Below are 27,134 nucleotides of genomic sequence, written 5' to 3'. Positions count from 1 at the left end.
AGACATTTCTTTAAAAAATGCCTTTTAAAGAAAATTTCCCCTATCCTTGTATAGGCAGAAACGTCAGATTTTTTTTTTAATAAAAAAGGCAATTTTTGACGAAAATTGCTTCTAGTGTGTAGACAGTAGACACCATTATATAACAAGAAATCACTACTTTGTTTTATAAAGCATAATTTGTAAAAAATGATTTTAAAGAGAAAAAATGTTACTGAATTGTAAGGCAGAACCTAAAAATTGTTGTTGTATGCTTTTGAAATGTACCTAATTCTGATATTTGACCACAGATTTTCATCGAACACATCCCTATGTAATTTCCGGAAGTGTAGATCAAACTGTAAAAGTTTGGGAATGTCGCTAAATTATCAAATGTAATCTCTTAGTAGATGCTATTTAAGAGAACTTTATTTCTATTTCACTTGCCACACTACAAAGACGAGCCAAGGAAGAGGGAGAATGAGGGAGGGCGGGGAGAGGGAAGGGGAGAAAGTGCAGGAATGAAAATCAACAGAATGCAATTTATTATTGATTTTCTCGCGATTGAACGAGGAAAAGATCATACTCAAGGAGGACATTTAGTCCAATGTGAAGATGAAGAAAAAAAAAACAAGTGAAAATATAAAATTGATCCTGAAAACAGTGAAAAAGAAAATGATAAAAGGAGAATCAGAGAGAATTGAAACCGAGGAAAAAAATTGTGTGTATGAAATGCGCGTGTGTGTGTGCAGTAATATATAAAAAAAAGAATAAATTTGAAAATATTTTTTATTTTTGGGGAAGTCTTGCAATCTTCATACCAAACTTTTATGAAAGAAAATAAAAAAATATGAATAAACTTTCAATCAACAATTTATATTTAAAATAAAGATATTAATATTTAAGGAATTTTTTTTCGTGATTCACGAGAAATTTCTTGAAAATACTTTAATAAAAAAAAAAAACAATATAAAAATCGCTTTTTGAATAATGATGAAGAAAGAAAAAAATTGTTAAATGAAGAAAATATTGAGAATCGTAATAGCTTTCAGTGTTAAACATTTGTGGCAATTTTTTGCTGATTTATCCTCAAAAGCCTCACAGAGTTATTATTGAAAATAATAAATAATAACTGAAATATTAGATAGTGCATTGAATGGAGGATATTGAAAAATTGTAAAATTAAATAAAATTTTAACAATATTTCACTTTCCTGAGACTTACTAGAAGTAATTCATTTGCAAGCTAAACTAAATAATAGAAGAAAGTTTTCTGTAGAATGTAGAAAAAACAACTCGGTGGACAAATTTCCAAAAGTGAAAAAATAATAATCAGCGCAATTTTTATGGTTCCCTTTTATTTGAAGAACAAATTAATTTTTTCCTCCCAATTTTCGGCCGAAAATAACATTTTTGTTTTCAATGCAACTCTCATAAATCCTAGGAAGATGATAAAATGGAAACTATTTATGATTAGAGAAGCAAAACGAGGGTAAATATTAAACTTACTGTAATCTATTGTTTTAGTAGAGATTTTTTAGGTAATTCCTTGGAAAAAAACAAATAGAACTTCGAATATGATCTTTAGAAGAACATAGAGATTGCATCTAAAAAGGCAGACATAACAGTTACAAAAAAAAAAGAAAAAAAACGTATTAAAAGATACCTTTTAGAATGACAAAGTAGTAATTTAACTGAAGGAACATTTTAGTTGTAAGTAAAAGAAAAAACCAAGATTTCAAGGAGTCTTTCTTTTCACTTTTAATTTTCTTTTGTGAAAAACGAAATAGTGTGAAGAAAGAAGTCCTCGACTTTGATTCATTCTATTTTCTCTGTAGTTTAAATTGTCAAAGATAAAAGAAAAACGAAATAATTTAAAAAAAGATATTTTATTATACTATTTTTATTTTGTGTGTAATGTGATCAATTTTTTTCAGTCTTTTTCAACAATGAAAGGATTTTAACACAAAGTAGCTTTTCTTGATTTTCTGATCTATACCTTATAGAAAAAAAACCTTAGGATTTCACAACATGAAAGGAAAACTATTCATAATGAATCTAAATGCAGTATGAAATATAATGAAAAATCTAAATACAAAAATTGTGTTTTCACTTCAACGTCTATTCTCCATTCTCTTCTGGTCCAAGAAAATGCAAATGTTTTAAATTTTGCACTCCAGGAAACGTTACAGCTCTGTGGGGACTAGTAAAATCGTCAGTTGGATCAGTAACTGTGCTATCTGCTTTTCCTTTATATCGGCATTTGTTGCAAAAGTCTGCAGCGGTGCGTCGTTTACAACAGCTAGGGTAAGTGTCCTAATCCAAAACCATTTTCAGACGCTTTAACTTTGACAGAAGATTCAACACATTAAGTTCATATTTTTTCTGAAGAGAATTACATAAATTTGCTCCTTGACTCTTCTAGAATGTTACTGTTTAGTGGAAATTCTTTAGATATAATTTGAAAATTTCTTAAGTACAAGAAAAATACACGAGTGTAAAATGCTTCAATTGGAAACAAATTAATCTAAATGGAGACAAGGAACGTTTCTAATTGGAGACAAACAGTGTAAGTGAAACCACGACGAAGGGCTTCCAAAACCTTGTTGAGTTGCTCCTGAGTGCAGGATTTTTTCTCATTCCTGGTCTTTTCTCCTTTCCCGTCTAAATCAATAAGAACATCTCCAAAAAAAAAAAATCATATTTCCGGGGTTTTCTATTGAAGCATTTGCGGACACTCCAGAAAAACCCTTTTTGTTCACGAAATAGGTATTTATTTCATTTGAAAACTTCACGCACCGTTAACAATAAAGATTAGCACTTAACTAAAATTAGCCAGAAATATGACATAAATGTTAAACAAAACGAATAAACAACAGTCACCTCATTGGGTTTTTCATTGGAAAACATGGTCGATCGATGAAAAATTCGATGGTGAAAAGGTACACTTTTAATTTTTCTGAGAAATTAACAAATTAAAATTTGTGAATATGAATGAATTTTCGCTTTATTTGGAGCAAAATTAACTAAATAATGAAACTGTGGTATAGAAAATATATAAATATAATAATTTAGTAATGTATTTACCATGAGAAGAATGCCGTTTCCATTTGGAGTAGCGAAAAATTTCCATTTGGAGCAGGTTTTGAATTAGCTTAATTTACCCTATTCGTGACTGAACAAAATTGTCCCGCCTGGGAGAAAGATCATGCGATAACACTATGCAACACGGTTTTTTTAACGGAGATCTCACATGGTACGTTTGATAGAGTCAAGTCCCCTGATTAAGAATCTGGTCTTGGTTTTGCTCCTATACGTAACAATTTTTTTTTATTAATACTTTTATATTTTTTCTGCTTTGCCTTACATTATCCGTTATATCTCAGGTTCTAGTGAACGGAACTTGAAAAGTGTGGGTGCGTTGGAAAGCTCATTAGTCGAGCTTCAATTTTGATTATTACAAAAAACCTTGTAAAACCACTCCTTCGGGGTGTAAAATTGAAGTTTCTGTAAAAATTACCAAAAAAATGGTCCTAAAGTGAGGTTTTAAAAATTTGTATAAAATAAACTAAACAAAATATTAAAAATCCAATGATACCAGGTGATAGGCCACACTTAGAACTACAATTTTGTTCATCTGAGACATCGGGCTCCGATCACTCTAAATGCCTCATTTGTTGGTTTTTGTCATTTTCCAAAAATATGAAGTACCTATTTTAGAGCAAATTCCCTAAACATTTCTGAGAAAATATCTTTTAAAACTTATGTGAAACATACATAAATGTGGAGATTCTTCTTTGAATCGATCGGGGGACCATCAACATGATTTTCATTCACTCATCAAAACATTCATTCATTCATTCACACCATCAAAAATCATGTTGATGGTCCCCTGATCAATTCAAAGAAGAACCTCAATATTTATATATGTTTCACATAAGTTTTAAAAGATATTTTCTCAGAAATGTTTAGGGAATTTGCTCTAAAATAGGTACTTCATATTTTTGGAAAATGACAAAAACCAACAAATGAGGCATTTAGAGTGATCGGAGCGCGATGTCTCAGATGAACAAAATTGTAGTTCTAAGTGTGGCCTATCATCTGGTATCATTGGATTTTTAATATTTTGTTTAGTTTATTTTATACAAATTTTTAAAACCTCACTTTAGGACCATTTTTTTGGTTATTTTTTACAGAAACTTCAATTTTACACCCCGAAGGAGTGGTTTTACAAGGTTTTTTGTAATAATCAAAATTGAAACTCGACTAATGAGCTTTCCAACGCACCCACACTTTTCAAGTTCCGTTCACTAGAACCTGAGATATAACGGATAATGTAAGGCAAAGCAGAAAAAATATAAAAGTATTAATAAAAAAAATTGTTACGTATAGGAGCAAAACCAAGACCAGATTCTTAATCAGGGGACTTGACTCTATCAAACGTACCATGTGAGATCTCCGTTAACAAAAAAAGTTGTGAATTTGTTGCATAGTGTAATTTGGACTTTTGATCAGAAGTCAAAGCACCACCGTTTGTGATGATTTGGACTGTCTCAACGGCTAATGGCCACTCTCCATAGGATTGTTAGATCGCGATGCCAAAATGAATGCTAATTTGTAGGGTAAATGTACCCAATTTCGGGCACTTTTTTGTTCCTACAATTTCCATGAATTTTTAGTTTTTGTATGCCGCTTCAACGAACAAGATGATTTGAAAAGATATTGGAAGTATTCCGGAAGGGCAAGGAACTTTGAGAATGAAGGTGGCCGGAATAAACCACCAATACTATGCATACATTTTTATTCATTTTAAATTGTGTTAAGAATGATTTTAGAGAAAATAAAGACGATAAACTATCTACAAAGTTCCAGGTAGCACTCCATAAAAAGAAGTAACAAAAAGAATCAATTTACAGTAGAGTCTCTCAAATCTGAATCTCTCAAATTCGAACGCCGTTTGGATTCAAAATGTCAATTGTGAGGTTATGTTAGAAAGTTCGTATATTTGGTGAATGAAAATCATATTTATGTGCTTCTTCCTGAATGTTTACATACATTATGGTCGTGTAAAATGAAAAGGAAGTATGTTACCACTAAAACTTGCGAGAAAGTACGGGAATTTGATTCAAAGTACAATTTAATCTCACACATATTTCGTTAGTTTTGAAAAAATCGTTCGAATTTGGGAGGTGAGATATGTCAAAAATACCCCCCGAGCGTTCGAATTTAGAAGACTCTACTGTATATTAAAAATATAACATTTCAAAGTTAAGAGTTCGGCGTTTGCAATCAACTATGCCTAAATTTGGTATAGTTACCCTCTATCTAGAAATTTTTGTCATGGAAGGAGGACTGAGCACACAGTCGTTTCTGTAAGAGAGAGTGAACGTCCCAATAAGATTCTGCGTCTTCAAAGATTCTAAGTTCGCCGGATGTAAAACTGTGTCAATTTCTCCATGTTGGACATTGTACAGTCGGTACAGTCTGATATTACCGCTTAAGATTACAATAATTTACAACAGAAGTTGTGATCCAAGTCCAAGTGCAGTGTCACCATTCCCGCTTGTACATGATATTCTCTTCCATATTAGCTGATGAATAGGACATCCATCCTCGAAACGTTGTAGAGAGATTTAGTCACAGCGAACAGACTGGGCTTTTCTACATGGTCATTGTTTTTTTACGCCTTCATTGCTTTTTTACACGTGGAAAAAAATAATCAAAAAATTGCGGCACCAAACCAATTTTTGCACTAATTTGATATTTTTTACGCCTTATGAGACAATATTCTTTAAAAAGAAAATGATATATTAGTAAAATTTTCCAATTATAAGTACCTTGACAATGAGCAAAAAACAATTGACCGGTCAATTGCTCTTTGCTCTTTTTTCGATGTGTTTAGATTTGGCAAATTTTTCTAATACATCATTTTCTTTTTAAAGAATATTGTCTCAGAGAACGGAAAAAACATCAAATTAATGAAAAAATTGGTTTGGTGCCGCAATTTTTTGAGTATCTTTTTCACGATAAGGACGATTTGCAAAAATTATGCTAGATTGCTACAACGTTCTACTTTACGATTACGTTCAAACCTTAGAAACAAATAACTTTAGGTATAGTCAGGAAAAATTATTTTTTCCGTGCATCACGGGGTGACTTAATCGTCCTTAATGTGTTATTCTATGTGATTTGGTAGTAGGGGAAAGTACTCTCCCTTCGAACGTTCATGCCTTCGAATAATGTGAATTTCTTTTGTTTTTCGTAAGAGATTTACACTAAATTATCACGAAATATTCAACAATTGATGATAAGCCAACTAATATTTAATAGAAATGTGTGATTTTTTTTAGAAAAAATAAAAGAAAATTCACATTATTCGAAGGCATGAACGTTCGAAGGAAGAGCACTTTCCTCTACTAGTGCATTTCAGTTGAAATATCTGCATAAAAACCCACTGAAGTTATGTTTTATGAGTGCCAGAAAATGTTAAGCCTCGTGTGTAGTGTGTCAGGAACTGACTTGGCTATGAACGAACTTAGTCATCTCTGGACTTTAGTTATAAGTGTGTCCTGCACATAACTCTTCAATGTATTATTATTCAAATTTATTAATAAAAAAATAAAAAGAAAATGTTGTGTACCTATGCCGTCTATTTAGGCTAAAAAGTGGTTTCTTTAGCTGTTGGGTTCACACTTTAAAAATAAAGTTTTTTTTATATTATTTACTATATATTTATTGAAATTAGCTTTTGAAAATGAATAAAAGGCAGAATTCTGCATTAATGAAAATTATCTCTGTATCCCCAAAAAACGGTAAAATTTAAATTTTTGGCGCAAATACTGTCCCAAATGTTGGGACAAATTTTTGACAGCAAAAGTGTCGCCACGCCACCTTGCGTCTATTTATTTCCCAAAAATTTTTGTTGGAGTGCAAAAAGCGTGCGATTTTCATTGTGAATTTTCTGGTGAAAACCGATGAATTGAGTGTGCAAAATACCAGATAATTGTTCTCTAGAGTGTTGTGACGTGTCTTGTGATAAGAGATGAACGGTGTTGTTACAATGGTGAGTAGGAGAAGTGTGGAAAAGTTTTGCACTCTGCGGTGGCTTCCTATCCAGCCATTTTGTTTTTTCCTCCGGTTGTTTTTGCGTGGGACTCGCCCCATGTAAACAACGTCAAAGTTTTCCATGGGCAAACGTTTTTGGGGTTTTTGGCAAAAGTTTTTAATGTGAATGGCTTTGCAGGGGAACAATGAGGCACAGAAGTCACCACCACCATCAAATGGGGGCGAAACTGTAGCTCCGTCAGCGGATGAGCAAATGGGCCCTCCGGAACCCAAAATAGCCAAAACGGAGGAAGCACCAGGTGAGTGTCCCTGAGGAAAATTTACAGAGCCAAAAATTGCTTTGGACAGAAAATGCTGCAAAAAATATATTTTTATGTGATTTTTTTCCTTTTTTTTACCACATTTTCTAAACAACTTGTCTAACATTTTTTTTGTACTTAGATAATTTGATTGTGTAATTGTATTATATGTACCACATAATATATTGTCTAAAAATAAGTATATTGCTGCAAGATTTATGAAGCCTGTGCAGGCAACACCCAAGATATGTCTCAGTAGAAAAGCTAGAATAAGATTAAGATTGTAATTTGTTTTTGAAATTGTCCCTAGAAAGTGTTTACAATGCCCATGAAAAATTATTGTCACCTGCACAGTGCTGAAAATATGTTTAAAAAAAAAAACAAAGTAAAATTGAAAAAAAAAAAAAACAGAAAATGCAAAAAATGTGCCCTCGAGATGGAAGGTGTTGGGCTCTTTTAACTAATTTCGCGGTATTTTGTTCTGCTTGAGATTTTGCAGACCATTGTTCGAGGACATGTCTCAAGAATGACACACGCTGAATACCGGCGATATCAACGACACGAATGATGTCTCATAAAAGAGGTGAAGCTCGCTCTCTGTGCCCTCTAAAAGTTACACACTGGTTCCGAGGCACATAATTCATCTTCTAACAAGAAGAAGTATTTATTAAAAAATTTTGCAAAACTCTTACAAAAAAAGCGGGAAAAATTTTCAAAAAAAAGATAAAATTTCCAAAAGAAACTTTTGTGTACCTATAAAGAGAAGAACAAAAAAGAAAAAAGAAGACAATTTTCCCGCCAAAAAATTCATCTCTCTCTGATCTAATCCATATCTCTCTTTTTTTTCTCTCTTTCTCCATCTCTTTTTTCTTTCTCCCTCGAGAAGAGTCCATGAAGGTGTGTCGCGCAAACACCTGCGAGAGCCGACACCGATAACAAAAATGATAATGGGGGTGATAAAAGGCACAAAAGCTCACGACAAGGATGCAATTTTTCTGTTGATTTCTCACTGTAATCTTGTTGGGTTTGTATTTTATTTGTCATTTCAGATGTGTCGCGACGCGGCTCGTCTTCATCTCGTCTTCGTCGTACCCCTTTACTTAAATTTTGACGATCTTCTTAAAAAAAACATTGCATGGTGATTCATTTTATCCACATTTTTGTTTCTTTGGCTCAACTGATAAGCCAATTTATTGCATTTAACCTTTCTGGATGAATCACAATGCAAATGAGGCAGGTGATATCGAGAGATTTTCACTAATACTTTCAGTAATAGAATAATTCAGTTCTTAGACTACGCAGAATTGTGACTTCAAGTGCACTGGATATTTGAAAAAATAATGCCGAAAACAGTTCGTAAAGCTTAGGGTAAATGTGCCAAATTTCGGCATAGTTGCATGCAAGCGCCAAAGTCTTAAGTTTGAAATGTAATATCTTTAATAGAAATTGATTTTTTTATTCCCTCTACTTAAGGAGTGTTGCTTAGAACTTTCTAGACAGTTTATCGTCTTTATTTACTCTAAAATCATTCTTAATACACTTAAAATTAATGAAAATGTAAACACAGCATTTGTGGCCTATTCCGGCCAACTTCATTCTCATAGTTCCTTGCCCATTCCGGAATTCTTCCAATGCGTTTTTCACGTCATCTCGTTTATCGAAGCTACATTTTTCGCTATTCTTTTGCATTGTAAAATCTGGAGTATGTAAAAACAAAAAAAATCATGAAAATTCGAGGAACAAAAAAGGTGGCCGGAATTGCAAGCTGGCCGGAATTTGGCACACTTACGCTAACTCTTTCGTGTCTTTTGGGACTCTGAGTACCCAAAGCAGCATACACTGAGAGAAATCCGAAAAAGTTAAAATAACATTCCGGAAATGTTAATTTTACCCTGCAGTATTGATCCAAAATCGGTGTAAATATTACCCATTTTAGGTGTATTATGGGCTAAAGTTACCCTTTTTCATGTTGATTTTACCCTTAAAAAGGTGTAAAATTAACATTAAAAAATGATATATTTTTACACCTAAAAAGTGTTAAATTTCTGAGAAAAAAATGTTTATTGCACCCTCTTTTTTTCTCAGTGCATGAATATTCAGTGAAACACAGTGTTTTTTAATTATTCAGAACTGAGAAAAATTCAATTCTTTTGGATGATTACAAACTACAAGGATGTCCAAATGTAAGATATTTTTTGTAGAACCTCAATTAATTCCTGAGCTTAGATATTTTTGATTAAAAAATTGTGAAATTGGCTTGCAGCATATGCTGTGGTCCGGAAAGAGTTAAATTGATATGAAGCATATGCTTCATGAAAAAAAACCTTTTGAAAAAGTAAAAGGGGTGGCAAAGCGTTCCAGACTTTGCGAAATGCTCGAAAATCGGTTCTCAGTCGATTTGAACCGATTCACAAATCATTCAAAATATCCTCAAAAATTGTTTTAAAAGTAAATAGAATTGATTTTCGGATAAAAAATAATTATAGGCTATAAACCGGTTCAGAACCGTTTGGAACCTGTTCAGTTTTATCGGAAATTCCAAGACCTTTCCAACGAGCCTAAACATGAACCCATTCGCTTGATAAATGGGCTCTCTAGTGTCTTTTTAACCTTTGGCCTTGAAAAACCGTTTTTAGGAGTGATTCAACGGTATTTTCGCATAAGGGCGAAATGTCCGACCGGGTAATCTCTAACAGCTGAATGTTGAAACGAAGAATAACTTCATTTGAACCACAGATTAGCGTTAGTCTAGGGTTAAAATTAAGCTAGGTTTAAAAAATTTTTCATATGCAGAAACGTGGAATAGGGCTTTGGCGTAAGCGGTTTTTCTCATACGGCCACCCCATAGTTTGGCTTTTCTGGCATACCAGAAAATGTCAATTTATCAATGTTTTCGTTCGATTTAGCAAGATTCCAGGGCTTTTTCTCGTTATTTGGTAATCTTGAACCACTAGACTAGAGGTGTGCAAGAACCATTGAAAACAAATAAACGTTAAAATAAGTTTGTTCAACGTTTTCACCATTGACGCACAAATTTCATTTGACGTTTGTTCGAATTCAAACGGATCATGCACACCTCTGCACTAGTCTTACTAAAAATTCTCTAAAACAAAATTGGAATCAATATTCTGGATGTGAAAGAATGTGCATGTTTTCGGGTGGCAAAAAAAGCGCGACTTCCGCGACTCCTGCTTCAGTGGCGACTTATTGAAGTCGCGTATGATGGAATGTTTCTTTTTATTTCAGGCACAATTGGCTTTTTAAGAAGCTGTAAATAGAGTGAAAGTCTAATTTCTTTTCATTAAATCCACTAAAGTGCAGATTATATCAAAATGGTATCATTTAACAGTATTTTCGGGAAAAATTTACAGATAGATGTGGTCAGGTTTATTCCATCTTTAAGCTAAAAATTATACCTCCGAAATCGGAGATCTAATTTTTGGCTTAAACGGTAATCCACTGTTTAAATTTATTCTATTTCTCGTTCAAACATTAGAAAATGGTGGATCATCCTCGAATTATCTTTATGCTTCGATTTAACATTGAGCTGTAAAACATCCAAAAATGAAAAAAAAAATCGCACGACGCGTTTTCGAGCAATCACAAAAAACATGGTTTTGGAGGAGATGGGGAGGGGTGGGGGAAAGTGAGGGACATGTTACCGATCCTTGGGTCGACTTATGGGGAGGGGGGTCTTGCGAAGGTCCCAAGTCGCTATCTCTAACTCTTTGGCCTCTAGAGCTAGCGACAGCCGGACGGACAGAGGATTTCTCAGAAATCGTCTGAAACGTAAAGATTTGTTGATAAAAGTGGTCTCCGGGGGGTGGAAGGTGGAAATTGGGGGGGGGAGTGAAAAAATCGAAGGATGATATATACTGCTCTCTCCGTGGAGTTCGAGCAGTAAACAAGTCACTAGCACTACTAGCGGTATGTACATGAACTATGAATGTTCTTAAAAGTTGAAAGGTTCTCTTGTTCTCAATTTAATCGCCGAAAATTTTCGATTGGATGTATTTTAAGATAAAGCTCCTTGCCAGTTGCGACAATTTCATTTTAACCATCGTTTGATAAAAACATCAACCTTTTCGGTACCGCAGCATAGCCAAAATCCCGGATTCTGAAGTGTCATATCTACTCCCACGATTGCGTCCACGCTTGCTGGAGGAAAAGAGAAATTTTCTGCGTCTTGGGAAATTATTTTGCACATTGTCCTTTGTAATGTGTCCTTTGTAGTTTGTAAGAGAATTAGATTAAAAAAATGTTTTTTTCCCAGAATATCAATATTTTTATTTGGGTACTCAGAGTCCCAAAAGATGCGATCTTCAAAATTGGCAAAGAAACAATTTTGGTTCGTAAAATATTCGATTTTGGTCAGTAAAAAGCGTGAAATCAATCAAAAATTCTTTTACATATATACTATCTGGAATGTCAAGGTGTTCATAATGCACTTCTGAAGCATCTTTTAAATCAGAAGAATTTCATGAAATAAAAATTCATGTCTTATTCAAATTTTGTAAGAAAGAAAGGGAAGCGCATTTTGATTTCATGAAATTTTACCGATCTAACCGGTCAGATCTCTGACTCGACTCTCACAGCTGTGAGTTCGAGTCCCGCCCGATGTAAGAAACTGAATATCGAGAAAAAGTCATTCTGGGAATAAGCTGACGTTAATTGCAATCAACAATAGGGAAACCGAAAGTCGTTGATGTGTTTCCCTGAGTGATTATCTCTTCTCGACGACTTCCGGTTTTCTCTATTGTTGGTCGAGAAAAAGATATTCTTCACTATGATAAAACGTAATAAAATGCACCGTCTCTGCCCAAAAACCTTCAGGAGCATGGAATAAGCATTCACTACAGAGAAGGCTTTCCTTGGCGATCTACGATCAGCAGATTCTTCCAACACGAGGCACATTGTCATATCAAATAAAGTGTCTCGATACGATTAATAATAATTTGTTTATTTGGTAATGTCCTTTACCGCCCATGTTAAAAAAAAGATTGAAACTTTAATTCGAGTTGCCAAGCTGAAACACGAAGAACCATTCGACTGCGAAGGCTTTCAGATATCCAAGACACAAACCTTCAATCGGCTGGCGTTTTGCTAGCTTGGGGAGAATGATAAAAAAGTGAAAGAGGGACCCAAAGTAGAACGCAGATTTGAACTAGGTACAGTGATATAATGATTCGGCCAGTTAGAACGATAAAAATGTCTAATAAAATCAATTTCGATATTTAGTTGAGAACTGAGATTTTTGGAAAATAAATAGATGGACAGGAAGGAGAGATTTTCAGAATGTCTAAATAGATGTCTCGACTAAACAGATGTCAACGAAAAGGGGAGGGGGGTCATCGGAAACTGTCAGTCATTATCTGAAAACATTTGGTTTATAAAGGGGGCATTAGCGGCAAATACCAAAATATCCAGAGCATTTAGCGTACAACTTGAGAATTATCGGTTAAATACTGAAACTGAAAATCTCTTGTTATCACTTAATTATTCAATATTTAATATTTTGAGGAAGAAAATCCCTTGCCAACAACTGTTGAATTGAATTGAATGAATTTGATTGTTTGCACACAGAGAGAGAGTATCCCTACAAGAGACTTCCTACTCGAATGCGGGAGGGCGACTTACCATGAGTCTGGCAACCGAAAAACAAAATTAATCTAATAGTTAGATGAGAGCATAGGCAAAAAAAAATTAAAGAATTAATAATCATTGCAATGCATTTTGTATGTAATGAGGAATTGTTTATTGATTATTTTGTGTATCATTTTCATTATGTTTTTTTTTTATTCTCATTTCTTTTTTTCTCGGAGTTATTTCTTCACTTTCAGAGAATATTGTGAGAGAGAGATATGAGATGATAAAAGATCAAACTGTGTGTGGTCCAAATGGCGATCTCTAATCTGTGCATTTAGCTCCAAAAATCACACATTCTGTGGAATAAGAGAGAGGGGCATCCAACCAATGTAGTCAAGTGATTGTAGGCGATATCAACTACATCTCACAGAAAATATTTATTCTACACGCAATAATTTAAATATCTCTCTTTATTTTTTTTCTCTTTCATCTCTCTTGTGTGTGTCTCAGGAGACTACCCTTGGTCACGCGATATAGGGGGAATATCAGCCAAATGTTGGCCAAAAGAACAAAAACAAACCAAAAACAAAAAAAAAAGACCAAAACCAAATCTTTTCATCCTCACCTGAAAGAATGCTTTGAAACATGAAATACAATTCAACAATGATGAACTATGCTCAAATTGGTATTTGGTAACATAACTAATGACTTTTTGATGGTGATTTTTAGGCCCTTGGCAACCGAAAATGCCTTTTATTGCGACTCCCATTTATGAACTTCGACAGATTGGCGATGTTAAGTTTGGACCGGGAGCTAGGTCGGCTCTACTTGGCATCTTGGGAGGAGCATTGCCGAGATTGTCGTCTGAGCAACTGGAGACGGTGACAAGGGCGAAGAAGTACGCCATGGAGCAAAGTATTAAAATGGTCTTGATGAAGCAGACACTCGCGCATCAGCAGCAAGTGAGTCAGGGGGAAGAAAAATATGAAGATTTCAGGTTTCTAAAATTCTCTATTGTTTCTTGTTATTTCAGCAATTAGCCAGTCAAAGGACACAAGTTCAGAGACAACAAGCACTCGCTCTCATGTGCAGGTTAGTAATTATTTTTCTTTTTGATTTTTTTAGATTAGAAAATATGTAAAATAATATAATTGTGATAATTCTTATCCCATAAAATATTTTGACCAATAGCGTTCTCCGATTGGCTAAATCTCAGAATGCTTTCCAGTAGGGGAATTCTGTAACCGGATGACATTGTCATATGACAAATTCAGATTTTTTTATGAAGTAAATTCGAGAACACTAATCGAGAATACGATTCGTATTAATTACCGTGAGCTTCATAGATCTCCTTTCAATATAGATTTGATGCGCACTAGCCTTTAATTATTATCCTGCATAAGAATTTACCAAAAAAAATCTCATATGACATTGTCATATCGTTACAGAATTCCCCTACAGGTCTAGCCAATAAAAGAACGCGATGGGACAAAAAATTATTTATGGGATTAAAAATTTAATTGCACATAATGTTTAACTAGACTTTGGTTGACGTCTCAGATTTTTATCGAATGTGTCTCGGCTAAAAATATAATTATTTAAAGTTTTTTTTTATGAATCCAGACCATTTAAATTAAATTTAAGAAAATAAATATTACAAAAATGTATATTACTATCCAAAGAATATTTTATGATAAAGTTTTTAAAAGTATTTTTTAATTCCGTTTCTACTGATATAATTTAAATTAAAATTGCATAAAAGAGAGAATAATAAATATTTTACAAATATATTTAAATTTACAAATTAGCTACTGATTTTTCACAGAACTAGTGATGTTTTTAAAATTTGTACCAAATTAAAGATTTGCTAAAAAAAATCGTTTATTAAAATAAAAGAGGTGGTAAAGTGTCCCTGTTTTGCAGAATGCTCGGACACACGAGATAGAGCTGTACGTGAATTATCTTTTTACATTTTTTTTCTTTGAGCGTTATACCAGTTTATTAACGATTAATATCATTCATAAATTGGGAAACAATTCTGAGGTAGAAAATTCGCTGAGAAATGTGCTGGACATTCTTAAATCTTGGGAACATAAATTTTCTTGTTATTTGTATATAAGTCTCACCGCTTGACGATAGCTTAATCTTTTTAGTCATGGTCTCAATAATGGAAGCAATCAATAATTTTAAATAAATTGTGGTTCCCAAATTTTCAGTTTTGGACCTCTGTAATTAGGCAATCATTTGATCTAGATCGGATTATGTATATGTTCTGAAAAGGTCTTGACATCAGCTGCAACATACTAAAATTTCAGTTCAATCAGACGAGCTTTAGGTTTTGACAGTTATACAAAATGGCGAACAAACGTAAAATCAAGAAGGCGACTATGCCATCTTGTAGATCTCGAGTATCTTACCCTTAGATGTAAAGTTTTTCACACTTTAGATACAGTATCGCATTACTTATATTAAACGAGAGCGCGCAACCTTCGGACGACTTAGGCATCGAACAACTCATTTTTACTGCTCGAATTCCACAGAGAGCAGTATATAATCCCTCGATTTTGAATTATTCAACTGCTTAGCTCCAAGGGGTCGTATTTTAGTAAAATTTTTGGAAGTTTGAAGTTTCGTGTTTTTTCGCGGTACGCTGTTTGTTCGTCCGTTCGTCTGGTCGTTACCGCGTTTATAACCCAAACGGTTAGAGATAGAGACTTGGGACCTTCGTGGGACCCCCCCCATAAGTCGATCCAAGGATCGTTAACATGTCCCTCATTTTCCTTCCACCCCTCCCCTGCCTCTCAAAAATCATGGTGTTTTGGGATTGCTCGAAAACGCGTGGTACGATTGTTTTTTAATTTTTCGAGATGTTTTAGAGATTATCCAAACGAGCGATATACGACAATCACGTTGAATCATTCCTAATAACGGGTTTTCAAGGTCAAAGGTTAAAAAGGCTCTAGACCTAGACTCCTCTAGAGAGTGTCAACCGAATAGTGTCATATTTGGGCTCATTTGAAAGGTCTTGGAATTTATATGGATATCTATATGGATGAGAAAGAAGTAAAATCGAAATCTTGGAGTAGGGTGAGGGCTCATAATTTTGGACAGTCTGCTTATAAGCATCGATGTGCCAAGTTTGAAGTGCAATATTTTCAGTACTAATTGACTTTTTCTATTACTCTCTTTTCAGAAGAGTTGTTTAGAAACTTGGCAAGGGTTTATTGTCTTTTTTTTACTAAAATTAGTTTTAATACGTTTAAAAATGAATTGATATGTAGAGGTGAATTTGGCTCTTATTTTGGACAACTTGGTTATTAATTTGGACAACTTAGCTGTAAATTTGGACAGCTAATCCGCCTCAACAGGATGCCCATTGTTCTTCATTTCATGAACCAATCTTACCAAGTCCTTTTCCTGTTCATGTAAGGGAAACGTAGAATGTCACAAAAAGCCCAGGAACTTTCCATATCATTCATTAAAGTAAATGACTTCGGTATTCCAAGTACATGCGGATTAGCGCATTCCTTGACCTTTTCGGGAGCCTTTCAAGGCCTTTCTCACTACGTCTCGTTCGTAGAGATGATGCTCTTTGTTTCTCCAGGCATTTGTCCAACCTAGTCATCACAAAAGCTAAAACTTCACGAAATTTCCAGAGAAAAACACCTGTCCAAAATAAGGATTATCACCTCACTGGTGAACCTCGTAAAAAATTGCCCATTTTTCACACTAAAAACGTAATTCACAAGGCAAATCTCACTTCAGGTCAAATGTACAAATCACCTCTAACGTGAATCAACACAATATTCAATGAATATTCAATAATATCACTCAAAAAAAGCAAAGAAACATTTTTAGTACTTTACCACAGCTAAATAAGACTGAAGTAAACACAAAGTTCTGTCATATTTCTCGTAAGCAATTGCTCACACTGAATTTTCAACAAAGCAATTTTAACTCAAATCATATTCAAAATTTAATGTATTTAGTGTTAAAATCTTCCAAAAAGAACAAATATTTAGATAGAATTCATTATTCATCAAATATGGGAATAAAAATCCATAATTTTAATCAATTTATTTATAGTGTCCAATTTTACACTCAAAGTGTCCAAAATAAGAAACTGGACAAAATTATGAGCCTTTCCCCTACTTCGCAAAGCCCTGAGACGCTTTGTCACCCCTTTTACAATATGTTTTTAATGAATCAAATCCAATAAATGGATTAAATGTTCATGGATTAAATCCATTAAAAACACATGAAAAATTGAGTTGTTCGAAGTTTGAATCGTCCGAAGGTAGCGCGGTTTTCTCTATTAAAAAAAAAAAAACTTAGCGAGAATATCATTCGATAAGATGTGGGACTGCTTTATTTCCTTATATTTTGCAACAATTGCAAATGGGATTATTAACTTGTTCTAATAAAGATAATTTTAGTTTTAATTGAAATCAATATCATTTACTAATTATAATTTAACATAATATGATGATAGCGACAAGGAATTTGAGAAGATAGGCAAAAGTGTTGAGTTTTTAATTCCGCTTTTGTCATCTTAAACTGTGATTTTCCAAACAAAAAACAAACTAATAAGATCTGAAAATGTTATTTTAAAGAGATTTTCTTGAATTTCCACGTGAATCAAAATAATGGTGCTGCAACATTGTTTTCAGGGTATATGTGGGAAGTATTTCATTTGAATTGAAAGAGGATACAATTCGTGCATCTTTCCTTCCATTTGGGCCCATCAAGTCCATCAACATGTCCTGGGATCCGGTGACACAGAAGCACAAGGGATTCGCATTCGTCGAGTATGAGATTCCAGAAGGTGCCCAGTTGGCCCTTGAACAGATGAATGGTGCCATGTTGGGTGGCCGGAATATTAAGGTCTTGACTTTTAAATTTATAATATTGTTTTTTATGCACATTGTTTTTGTTTTTGTCTGTTTGTGTTTGCCTCTTTTCTTCACTTCTAGCCATGGGGTGGAATGAGAGAGAGGGTAAAAGTGAAAAGACCATTTGAAAAAGAAACAGACTGTAAAACTTCTGCTGTTTTATTTAGATTTTTTTTTTAAAAATTTTTTCTTTCGATATTTTAAAAGAGATAAACTGACGGGATTTCTTCTCAAATTGTAGGTTGGCAGACCTAGTAACATGCCACAAGCACAGCAGGTTATTGATGAGATTCAAGAGGAAGCTAAGAGTTATAATCGTATTTATATAGCATCTATTCATCCGGATTTGTCCGAGGAGGATCTTAAGAGTGTCTTTGAGGCATTTGGTCCTATTCTCTACTGTCGCATTTCACAAGGTAGTTCATTGCATTCGCACAAAGGATATGGATTTATTGAGTATGCAACTAAAGTAGCAGCAGATGAAGCAATCTCTAGCATGAATCTTTTCGATTTAGGCGGTCAGTTATTGAGGTTAGTTTAATTTTTTTTTTTTTTTTGAATTAGCTCTCAGGGACGCTTCATCAAAATTATTCAACTTTTCAGAGTTGGACGATCCATTACACCACCAAATGCCCTCCTTGGACCATCAACCAATTCTTCAATGCCGACTGCAGCTGCTGTGGCTGCAGCTGCTGCTACTGCCAAAATTCAGGCTATGGATGCCGTTGCAACTAATGCTGTCTTGGGTGAGAATTATCATTTCTTTGTTAATTGCATCCCGCTTTTTTAAAAGCTAGCTTTGCAAAGAATCCAAATTTGTTTCAGTTGCTCGAAAAATACGTTCTCAGAAGCGGTTTAACATTTTTGACCTTGAAAATTCTTTAGAAGAAATAATTCAAGGTCATTAGTTCAAATAAATAAAATATCCTTTTGGAGGTATCCTAGAAAAACATGTTTTTGAAAAGATCCCTGAATATCTCTTGATATTCCTACACTGAGAGAGAAATCCGATAAAGTTAAAATAACATTCCTGAAATGTTAATTTTACCCTGCAGTATTGATCCGAAATCGGTATAAAATATTACCCTTTTTGGTGTATTGAGGGTTAAAGTTACCCTTTTTCATGTTATTTTTACCCTTATTAAGGTGTAAAATTAACATTAAAAAATGTTGATATATTTTTACACCTAAAAAGTGAGTTATAAGGAAAAAACGTTAATCGCACCCCCGTTTTTTTCTCAGTGTGGAGACTGGAGATCGAAAATTTGAAAGATTTTGAAAAATTGAGGAGATTATTCATGGTCCTTTTTGAGGAGTTCGGCAAATACTTTAGGTTTCCTCAATGTATTTATCGTGTTTATTCTGAGTAAAAAAAGTGACTCATGAGGGAAAACATTCGTCAATTGTCTGAGAAACGTTTCGTGAACCCTGAGAAATCCAAGAATATTTTGCGAAATTTTCCGAAGCAGAAAAAAACGGTTTCACGCGGATAACCGAGATAATAAAGAAAATTTGAAAAACCTATTGCTTCGTGAAACACAAGAATCATAAAAACAAGTTTTGCTGAACCTGAGGTCGAAAACTCAAAAAATTGAAAAAGGGAAACCAAAGAAAAAACAATTTACGAAGTCTTAAAAATCACGAAAAATGTTTTGCAAAATCCGAGACGCCCAAAAAATGTTTTCCAAACCCGAGAAAAATAAAAAAAAAGTTTGTGAAATAATAGAAATTGAAAAAAAAGTTTGCTAAAACCCGAAAAACCAAAAAAAAATCACGGAACAACAGAGGTTCGAACAAAAAGAAACGTTCACGAATATTAGAAACTCGAAAAAAATTGCAAAGCCCGATAAACTCAAAAAATATTTTGCGTAACCCGAGAAACCTAAAAACAAAAGTTCGTGAGCCATATCCAGAAATTTCGCAAAATTCGAGAGGCCTAAAAAGAAAAAAGAGATGGTAAGGCGTCCTAGCCTTGCCATCTCTGCGTCGTCGAAGGCCGGAAGGCGATATCTCTTATCGTTTGGCCTCTAACTGTGTCAAAAGTTGAAAAAAGTGAATTATATAGCTGCTCTCTCTTTGAGTTCGAGCAGTAAAAAAATTTTTCAAAACTCTGGAAGCTCAAAAATTTCTCGAACTCAGAAATAACTTAAAAAAAAAGGTTTTATGAAATCCAAGAAGCCAAAAAAAAAGGTTTTGCTAATCCTGGAAATCAAATCACGAAACCCAAAAATTTTAAAGTCAACAGATCCAAAAAATATTTTTGTGAAACACGGGAAATTCAAGAATAGTTTGATGAAACTCGAAAAACTCATAAAAGTAATATGTGAAAGATAAAAATTTATCGCGAAATCTAGGAAACTATAAATCCTTTTTACTAAAAAATAGGAATAAAAATAGTTAAAAATTTGTAATATAAACTTTATTCATGTGAAAATCCGATTTTTACTACTCGAACTCCAATATCTAGAGGGTCCAGAGCTCTGGATCAATCCAGAGATTGATCCAGAGGGATCAATAATAAATTCCTCGATTTTGAGTTTATATAAGTAATAGTGGCGGACTAAATAATAGGACTGTTCCTGTAAATCTTCCTATTTTACCATTTGTTTTTTTTTATTTAATTTTGCTAAAAGAATTTTGATAGGGTAAAATGAGGTAATTTGGAACCTTTTACAATTTGGGACATGTGAGATTTTCTCACTGTTTTAGTGATTCAAAAGGATGAAAATCTGTTCCTTTTCTTCTTAATCGCCCTTTTCTTCTATTTTGCGGTCTTTGTTTTTTCTTTGCTCATCTGAAACCGTGAGAAAGTATCAAGTGTCCCAAATTGTAAATGATTCCAAATTACCTCATTTTACCCTATAGAAATATTTAAAATTAAATGCTTAGATTACATTATTGTCATTAGAGACTAAAACATATTGTTTTAGTCGATATTTGATTGAGTTTTTTTTTTTCAATTTTAAACAGAGAATAGTTTTATCAAAAATTCGCTTAGCTTTTTCGAAAAAGCTTCATCATTTTACAATATTACCATTTTTAATTTTGCTAAGAAAATAGAAAAAAATGGCATAACTGTCTTTTGCATTTTTCTTATTTTCATTGTGTTAATGCTTTTGAGGTGCTCAATAAGTCCCAGCAAAAACTTTACCTTCGTACAATCTTCAAGAAACATATCCAATTGAGATCAAGGCACATGGAAGAGAAAACGGTGAGCCTAGACACATACCTCATAGCTGAGAAATAGTAAGCTTAATAAATTTACAGTGTTTTTGCAAATGCCTTTTCTTTCCTAAATCAAATGCACCTTTTCATGCATTTCAATATCACTCTATACAGTTTTCTTTTATTTGAGTTGAAAAAAATATGGTTTAGAGAAAGTAAAGAAAAAAAAACACAAGAACGCAAATAACTGGCTTTTATGGTGTGTGTCTCAGCTCAATGTGAAATTTCTTACGTATATGTTCTTATTTTACGTTTTTGCCTAAATCTCTGTCAAACCTAAATATTGTACACTTGTCTGACAGTATGATCGGAAGAAATTGAAAAAAAAAAACATTTGTGCGAATTGGCTCCTGAAGCTGGAAAATACATTTTATTCAAGATTATTTTCTATTTGTGCCAGAAACTGTCCAATCATTATCTCAAAAAAGTTTCTGAAATCTTAATAATAGACTACGCCCCTTTTGAATTCTTGATAACAAAATGTGTTACTAAACATATTTTCCGGTCATACGAAGCTGCTGAAGTTGCTAATCAATGATAAATTAATCTGTTGAACAATTCTATATAAAGATCAGATCTTTCTACAAAATCATTCTTTGGTGAAATGGGCGTGGCCTATTTTTATTTATTCTAGAAATTGACAAATAGGAATAATTGGTTCATTGAATGCCACAATAATTTTGCTTTTGCCCAAAGGTTAATAAGTAAAAATTTTAGCTTAAAGATTTTTCGTTAAGGGATGTGGGCGAGACAGAATGTGTAGGCGGAGCTTACTTAAAGAAAATTAAATATATAGGATAAATTAAGCTAATTCAAAACCTGCTTCAAATGGAAATTTTTCGCTACTCCAAATGGAAACGTCATTGTTTTCATGATAAATACAGTACGAAATTATTATATTTATATATTTTCTCTACCTCAGTTGGGATTACGAGCAGTAAAATGTCAAAGTTGGTCAGCAAAAAATTCGAAATGATCAGAAAAAATTAAAAAATGGTCAGTAAAAAATAAAAAAGGGCAGCAAAAAGTTTAAAAAGATCAGTAAAAAATTAAAAAAAGAGCAGTACTTTATTAGAAGCGGTCAGTAAAAAATTAAACATGATCAGTAAAAAGTAAAAAGTGATCAGTAAAAAATAAAACATGATCAGTGAAAAGTAAAAGATGATCAGTAAAAAACAAAAAGTGGTCAGTAAAAAATAAAAAGTGCTCAGTAAAAAATAAAAAGTGATCAGTAAAAAATTTAGAATAAGCAGCAAAAATATTGAATTTGGTCAGTAAAAAATTAAAAATGATCAGTAAAAATATTTAAAAAAGCAGCCAAAAATTAAAAATGATCAGTAAAAAATAAAAAGTGAACAGCAAAAAAATTTAAAACGATCAGTAGAAATATTCGAGATGATCAGTAAAAAGTTAAAAAGTGATCAGCAAACAATTAAAAATGAACAGTAAAAAATAAAATTTGATCAGTAGAAAATCAAAAGTGGTCAGCAAAAAATAAAAAGTGGTCAGTAAAAAATAAAAAGTGGTTAGCAAAAAATTAACAGACCACTTTTAATTTTTTACTGACCACTTTTAATTTTTTACTGACCACATTTAATTTTTTACTGTTAACTTTTAATTTTTTACTGACCACTTTTAATTTTTTACTGACCAATTTTAATTTTTTACAGACCAATTTTTATTTTTTACTGCTCGTTTTTAATTTTTTACTGACCACTTTTAATTTTTTACTGACCACTTTTAATTTTTTACTGACCTCTTTTAATTTTTTGCTGACCAATTTTTATTTTTTACTGCTCCTTTTTAATTTTTTGCTGACCACTTTTTAATATTTCACTGATCAATACGAATATTTCTACTTATCATTTTTAATTTTTTGCTGTCCACTTTATTTTTACTGCTCATTTTTAGTTTTTTACTGCTTTTTTAATTTTTTTTGCTGCTCATTTTTAATTTTTTGCTGATCAACTCGAATATTTTTATTGCTCATTTATAATTTTTTACTGACCATATTTTCTTTTTACTGGCCATTTTTATTTTTTTGCTGATTAATTTTTAATTTTTTACTGATCAACTCGAATATATCTACTGATCAATTCGAAGTTTTTACTGACCAAATTTAACTTTACTGACAAAATTTACTGACAAAATTGAAATTTTTTGCTGATTATTTCGAATTATTTGCTGATCAAATTTGATTTTCTGCTGACCACTTTTTGACTTTTTACTGACCATTTGTTTTTTGCCTTTTATAAATAGTAACATTAAGCTTTAATAAATGTAGCTTATAAGCACAACAAAAGTGTAAAGTGCGCAAAATTGCGCAAAGGTTGTTGTCCCCAATAAGAACTCTGCTACACATTTACAGGTCTTTCAGCTGCGGCACCATCTCTAGGTCTCTCCTCAATTCCCACAATGACCGCTCCCACTTGCATCCCTTCCGTCACAGCGCTCACAACAAATTCGGCTGTGTCCGTTTCGGCGGCTGCTGCTGCTGCCGCTGCAGCCGCCGCCGCCGCAGCTGCTGCAGCTCAGCAGCATCCTGCGACTGTGGCGGCGGGAGCGGGTGTCTTGGCGCCACCTGGCGTCGTGACACTTCCTGCAAGTACCGCAGCCTCCCTCCACCCGCCGCAAGTGGTGAATCCCGTATTAGGGGCTGTCACCAGTGCGGCCGGCGTCACACAGACACCCAAGACGGCTGCCGTGGCTGCAGCAGCAGCCGCAGCGGCTGTCGTATCGTCAACATTGGCGGCTCAGGCGGCAGCAGCCGGCCATAGTGCAGAGAGTGTACTGAAGAAGGCACATGAGAGGCAGCAGGAAGAGTTGCAGAAGAAGCTGCTGGAAGAGGGAGAGCCACAGACGCTGCAGCAGCAAGAGACAATGTCAATTAAGGGGCAGAGTGCGAGGCATTTGGTGATGCAGCGCCTAATGCGACCCACGGACAGTCGTGTGGTGATTCTGCGGAATATGGTGGGTCCTGAGGATGTCGATGAGACGCTCCAGGAGGAGATTCAGGAGGAATGCAGTAAATTTGGGACGGTGGAGCAGGTGATTATCTACAAGGAGAAGCAAACGGACAACGAGGAGGATGATGAGGCGGATGTTATTGTAAAGATTTTTGTGGAGTTTTCGGTGTCAGGGGAAGCACTGAAAGCTCGCGAAGTGCTGCATGGGCGGTACTTTGGGGGGCGACTGGTGCAGGCACAGCTCTATGATCAGGCTCTCTTTGATCATGGAGATTTGTCTGCCTAGACGCCACATGTCCACCGACTTTTCGGCTCTCTCTGTGTCCATGTTGGGTGGAGAATGAGATGAAATAAAATTGTATAGCTATGTGCTTAATTTCTCCCTCAAAATTGCGTTTTACTTTTGCTTTCAGTTGGCTGGAGCCCTCTGGGAAGTGTCTGTTTCAGAAGGAGAAAATTCAAATCGCAGATTCCCGATGGGAATTGTTTGAAGCCGAGAGAAAGGTTCCCAAAGGAAAGAAAACCATCCGGAAAGCAGGTACATTAACTAATTTATTTACAATTACATATTTTCTACAGTTATTTATCCTTTGGCGGTGGAACTCCCGCTGACATTTCATACTCAGACCCATAGGAAGGAAATGAACTCATGCCCTTTTCCTCCTTTCCAAGGGTTTTCAAGTCTTTCCCCTTGGCCTGTGATTCCTCCAATTTAGCGGCATTCTGCTGCTTCATCTGGGCAATTGTCATATTCCTTTGGAGTTCCTCTGGTGTTGGTGGCTCCCGACGACGTCCACGGAGCCAGGCTTCCCATTCAGCAGACATTTCCTGGTCAAAAGCTTCCTTTTCCTTGGGTTCAAAGTACCTGGCTCTCTTGGCACGTCCATTCTTGGGATCTGCGGCTATTTCGTAGAATTTATTGCCAAAGGTGTCCTCTCCAATGAGATCTCCCTTGAACTTCCGCGGACGCAGGGAATTCACAAAGTTCTGGAAGATTATCTTTACGATATCGCGTTCCTTGCCTTTCGACATTTCGTGTATTCGATATATCGTTTCGATCAAGGGGGAGATATTAGTTGAAAAATCGTGTACACCACTTCCAGCACTTCCTCTGAATATGGAAAACGTCAAAGACTTCCACACTTCCGGAAGTGCCATAGGTGATTTCCAGCACTTCTGAACTTCTAAGCACTTCCAGGCACTTTTTGGCGTTTGAATTTAAAAGAAACGACTAAAATCTAATATGAATTTTCTTCAACAGCTGGATTCTTCCCGTCAAATCATTGCTCTACCTGCCGATTTTACTCGGAGGTTTTTTTGAATTTTAACGGTATATTCTAGTACATTCAGAGAAAATCTGCAGATTCTCGGCAGAATTTCTCCCTAGAAAATCTGCATAACCTCCATTACTTTCACAAAAATATTGTTGATTTATGAAGAAACTGTAGAAGTTATAAAGAAAATTGTATGCTCTGCTTAACAAGCATTACCGAGTACACATTTTAGATAAGTAAAAAAACTGCGAGCAAAAACTAATTTCTTAAAAATCGCCAATCGAATGATACAAAAACACGAAATTATGGTCGACACTCTGTTTAAAGTTTTCACTTCACTTTTCTCTACTTGTAACACGGCGTCGCAGAATTCTTTATTTTATATAAACACCGTGATATCACTAAGAATAACTCTATAGAATTTTGCAAACTTCAGTGAAAAATTTTTCCATCTCTTCTGACACATCTTGTCTGGAAAGTCTGGAATGTAGAAAAAATCTACAGAATATCTACAGAAATTCGTTTAGAGATTCGTCAGAAAATCTGCCGAAATATTCTGACGAATTTTGTCCCAAGCCCAAATAAAATTCGTAAGAATATCTACAGAATTTATCTGCAGATATTCTGTAGAGGTGTAGATTTTCTCTACAGAAATCTTAAAGATATCTGCAGATATTATTTGACGGGTTATTCTTGACTTTCGGTATCGCAATTGCATTTTAATTCAACTGCAAACAGAATCTCAATTTTAATAATTTCTCGGATGATTGATTTTTATAATAAATCTGGAAAAGTTGTTCATGCGAAATTGTTCTGAAAACGTCAGTGATATAATATAAAATTTATTTCTTCACGAAGAACAAATATTTCAAAATAAAAAATAGTATTCAAAAGACATAATGAATCAAGAAATGTGCATAGAGACAAACAGTGTGTCATCACTTGATTTTTTTTAACTAAACAAAACTGAAACGTTTATTTTGAAAATCTTCATCCAAAGCTCAGTCTTTAATTTTAGTTATTTTTTAGTTTTATTGGATGATTGCATAAGTTCATGGGCCACTTTCACAGGTGTAACTAATATATATCCTTTAGCTTAATCCTGTAATTTTTGTCAACTTTTTTGCATGCACTGGAAAGATTATAATGTTTTACATCTCTCTAATGCCATATATCCATCAAATAGTCGACATGTCCTTTGGAGGACTTCTCCAAAATGTGAAACAAAAAGGCGCATTTACAGCATTTAATATTAGGCGAATTTTGGAAAGGTTCAAGAGCTGCTGACTGGCCAGCAGACCGATTCAGCAAAAAAATGCTGAAAATGCTATTTCTTTCTGCTAAGTGTGCTCGCTGGGAGTAGTTAACACTTTGTAGAACCCTAACTAAAAGTGTCACGGAGGGACCACGCGGCAGCCGCTGTCGTTTATCGTGTTTTACATAATATTTTGATATTTTTACTTATATTTAAACATTCGGAGCTTTAGTCAGTTCTTTTCTGGTGCCTGAATCAGAAATTTCATCTCCTTGGGTACTGTATCTAAAGATTTTTAACCATTCGATGTTTTCATCTTTATCAGAATAATGGAGTAAGGGAAAGTGGTCTGCCTTTGAATGCGGCAGCCTTTGAATGTTTCAATTTTTCTCTTATTTTTCAAAGCAAAAATTCTACTTTATGAACAATAGTTAATACCGTTAATACTATTACAGTAGACTCTCTCTCATTCGGGAATATGGGGCGAAATGTCATCCGGTTTATCGATGGATTTGGGCGTCAAAGTCATTGTAAATTCCACAAAAAGCGCTCAATTATAATGAATCACGATAAAATAGGAAGAACTACAGCGAATTT

General features: G+C 34.2%; 3 protein-coding genes across 12 annotated transcripts in view; 2 read left to right on the top strand and 1 right to left on the bottom strand.

Annotated features, from left to right (window-relative positions):
* Window positions 1-2,076, top strand: part of LOC129803234 (lissencephaly-1 homolog) — a 37,485-nt gene extending 35,409 nt beyond the window's left edge. For both annotated transcript variants that reach the window (XM_055849683.1, XM_055849682.1), the window contains exon 7: window positions 288-2,076. In XM_055849683.1, coding sequence (XP_055705658.1) covers window positions 288-361 — 74 coding nt within the window. In that variant the 3' untranslated portion in view covers window positions 362-2,076. The remainder of the gene's footprint in view (window positions 1-287) is intronic.
* Window positions 2,077-6,875: 4,799 nt separating this feature from the next.
* On the top strand, window positions 6,876-24,398 carry LOC129803205 (poly(U)-binding-splicing factor half pint). Of its 9 annotated transcripts, none has more exons than XM_055849626.1 (9): window positions 7,273-7,339; window positions 7,839-7,922; window positions 8,226-8,363; window positions 13,655-13,887; window positions 13,959-14,017; window positions 17,596-17,809; window positions 18,059-18,348; window positions 18,421-18,563; window positions 23,411-24,398. In XM_055849626.1, exons 4-9 carry the CDS (start codon window positions 13,672-13,674, stop codon window positions 24,292-24,294), a joined length of 1,806 nt encoding a protein of 601 aa, XP_055705601.1. In that variant the 5' UTR covers window positions 7,273-7,339; window positions 7,839-7,922; window positions 8,226-8,363; window positions 13,655-13,671; the 3' UTR covers window positions 24,295-24,398. The 9 variants fall into 9 exon arrangements, with proteins under 9 accessions (XP_055705595.1, XP_055705594.1, XP_055705601.1 ...); XM_055849625.1 differs by having other exon boundaries at window positions 7,839-7,999; XM_055849620.1 differs by lacking the exons at window positions 7,839-7,922; window positions 8,226-8,363 and adding an exon at window positions 6,876-7,038 and having other exon boundaries at window positions 7,219-7,339; window positions 23,420-24,398.
* A 144-nt stretch (window positions 24,399-24,542) lies between these two features.
* Window positions 24,543-25,048, bottom strand: LOC129803283 (NADH dehydrogenase [ubiquinone] 1 alpha subcomplex assembly factor 2). Its single transcript, XM_055849733.1, has one exon. The coding sequence runs from the start codon at window positions 25,038-25,040 to the stop codon at window positions 24,588-24,590; it is 453 nt and encodes a 150-aa protein (XP_055705708.1). The 5' UTR covers window positions 25,041-25,048; the 3' UTR covers window positions 24,543-24,587.
* Between the last annotated feature and the right edge of the window lie 2,086 nt (window positions 25,049-27,134).

The sequence above is a fragment of the Phlebotomus papatasi genome, chromosome 2, assembly GCF_024763615.1.
Source record: "Phlebotomus papatasi isolate M1 chromosome 2, Ppap_2.1, whole genome shotgun sequence".
Classification (NCBI taxonomy): Eukaryota; Metazoa; Arthropoda; class Insecta; order Diptera; family Psychodidae; genus Phlebotomus; species Phlebotomus papatasi.
The sequence above is the reverse complement of the archived record's forward strand: the minus strand, read 5'-3'. Positions and strand labels throughout refer to the sequence as shown.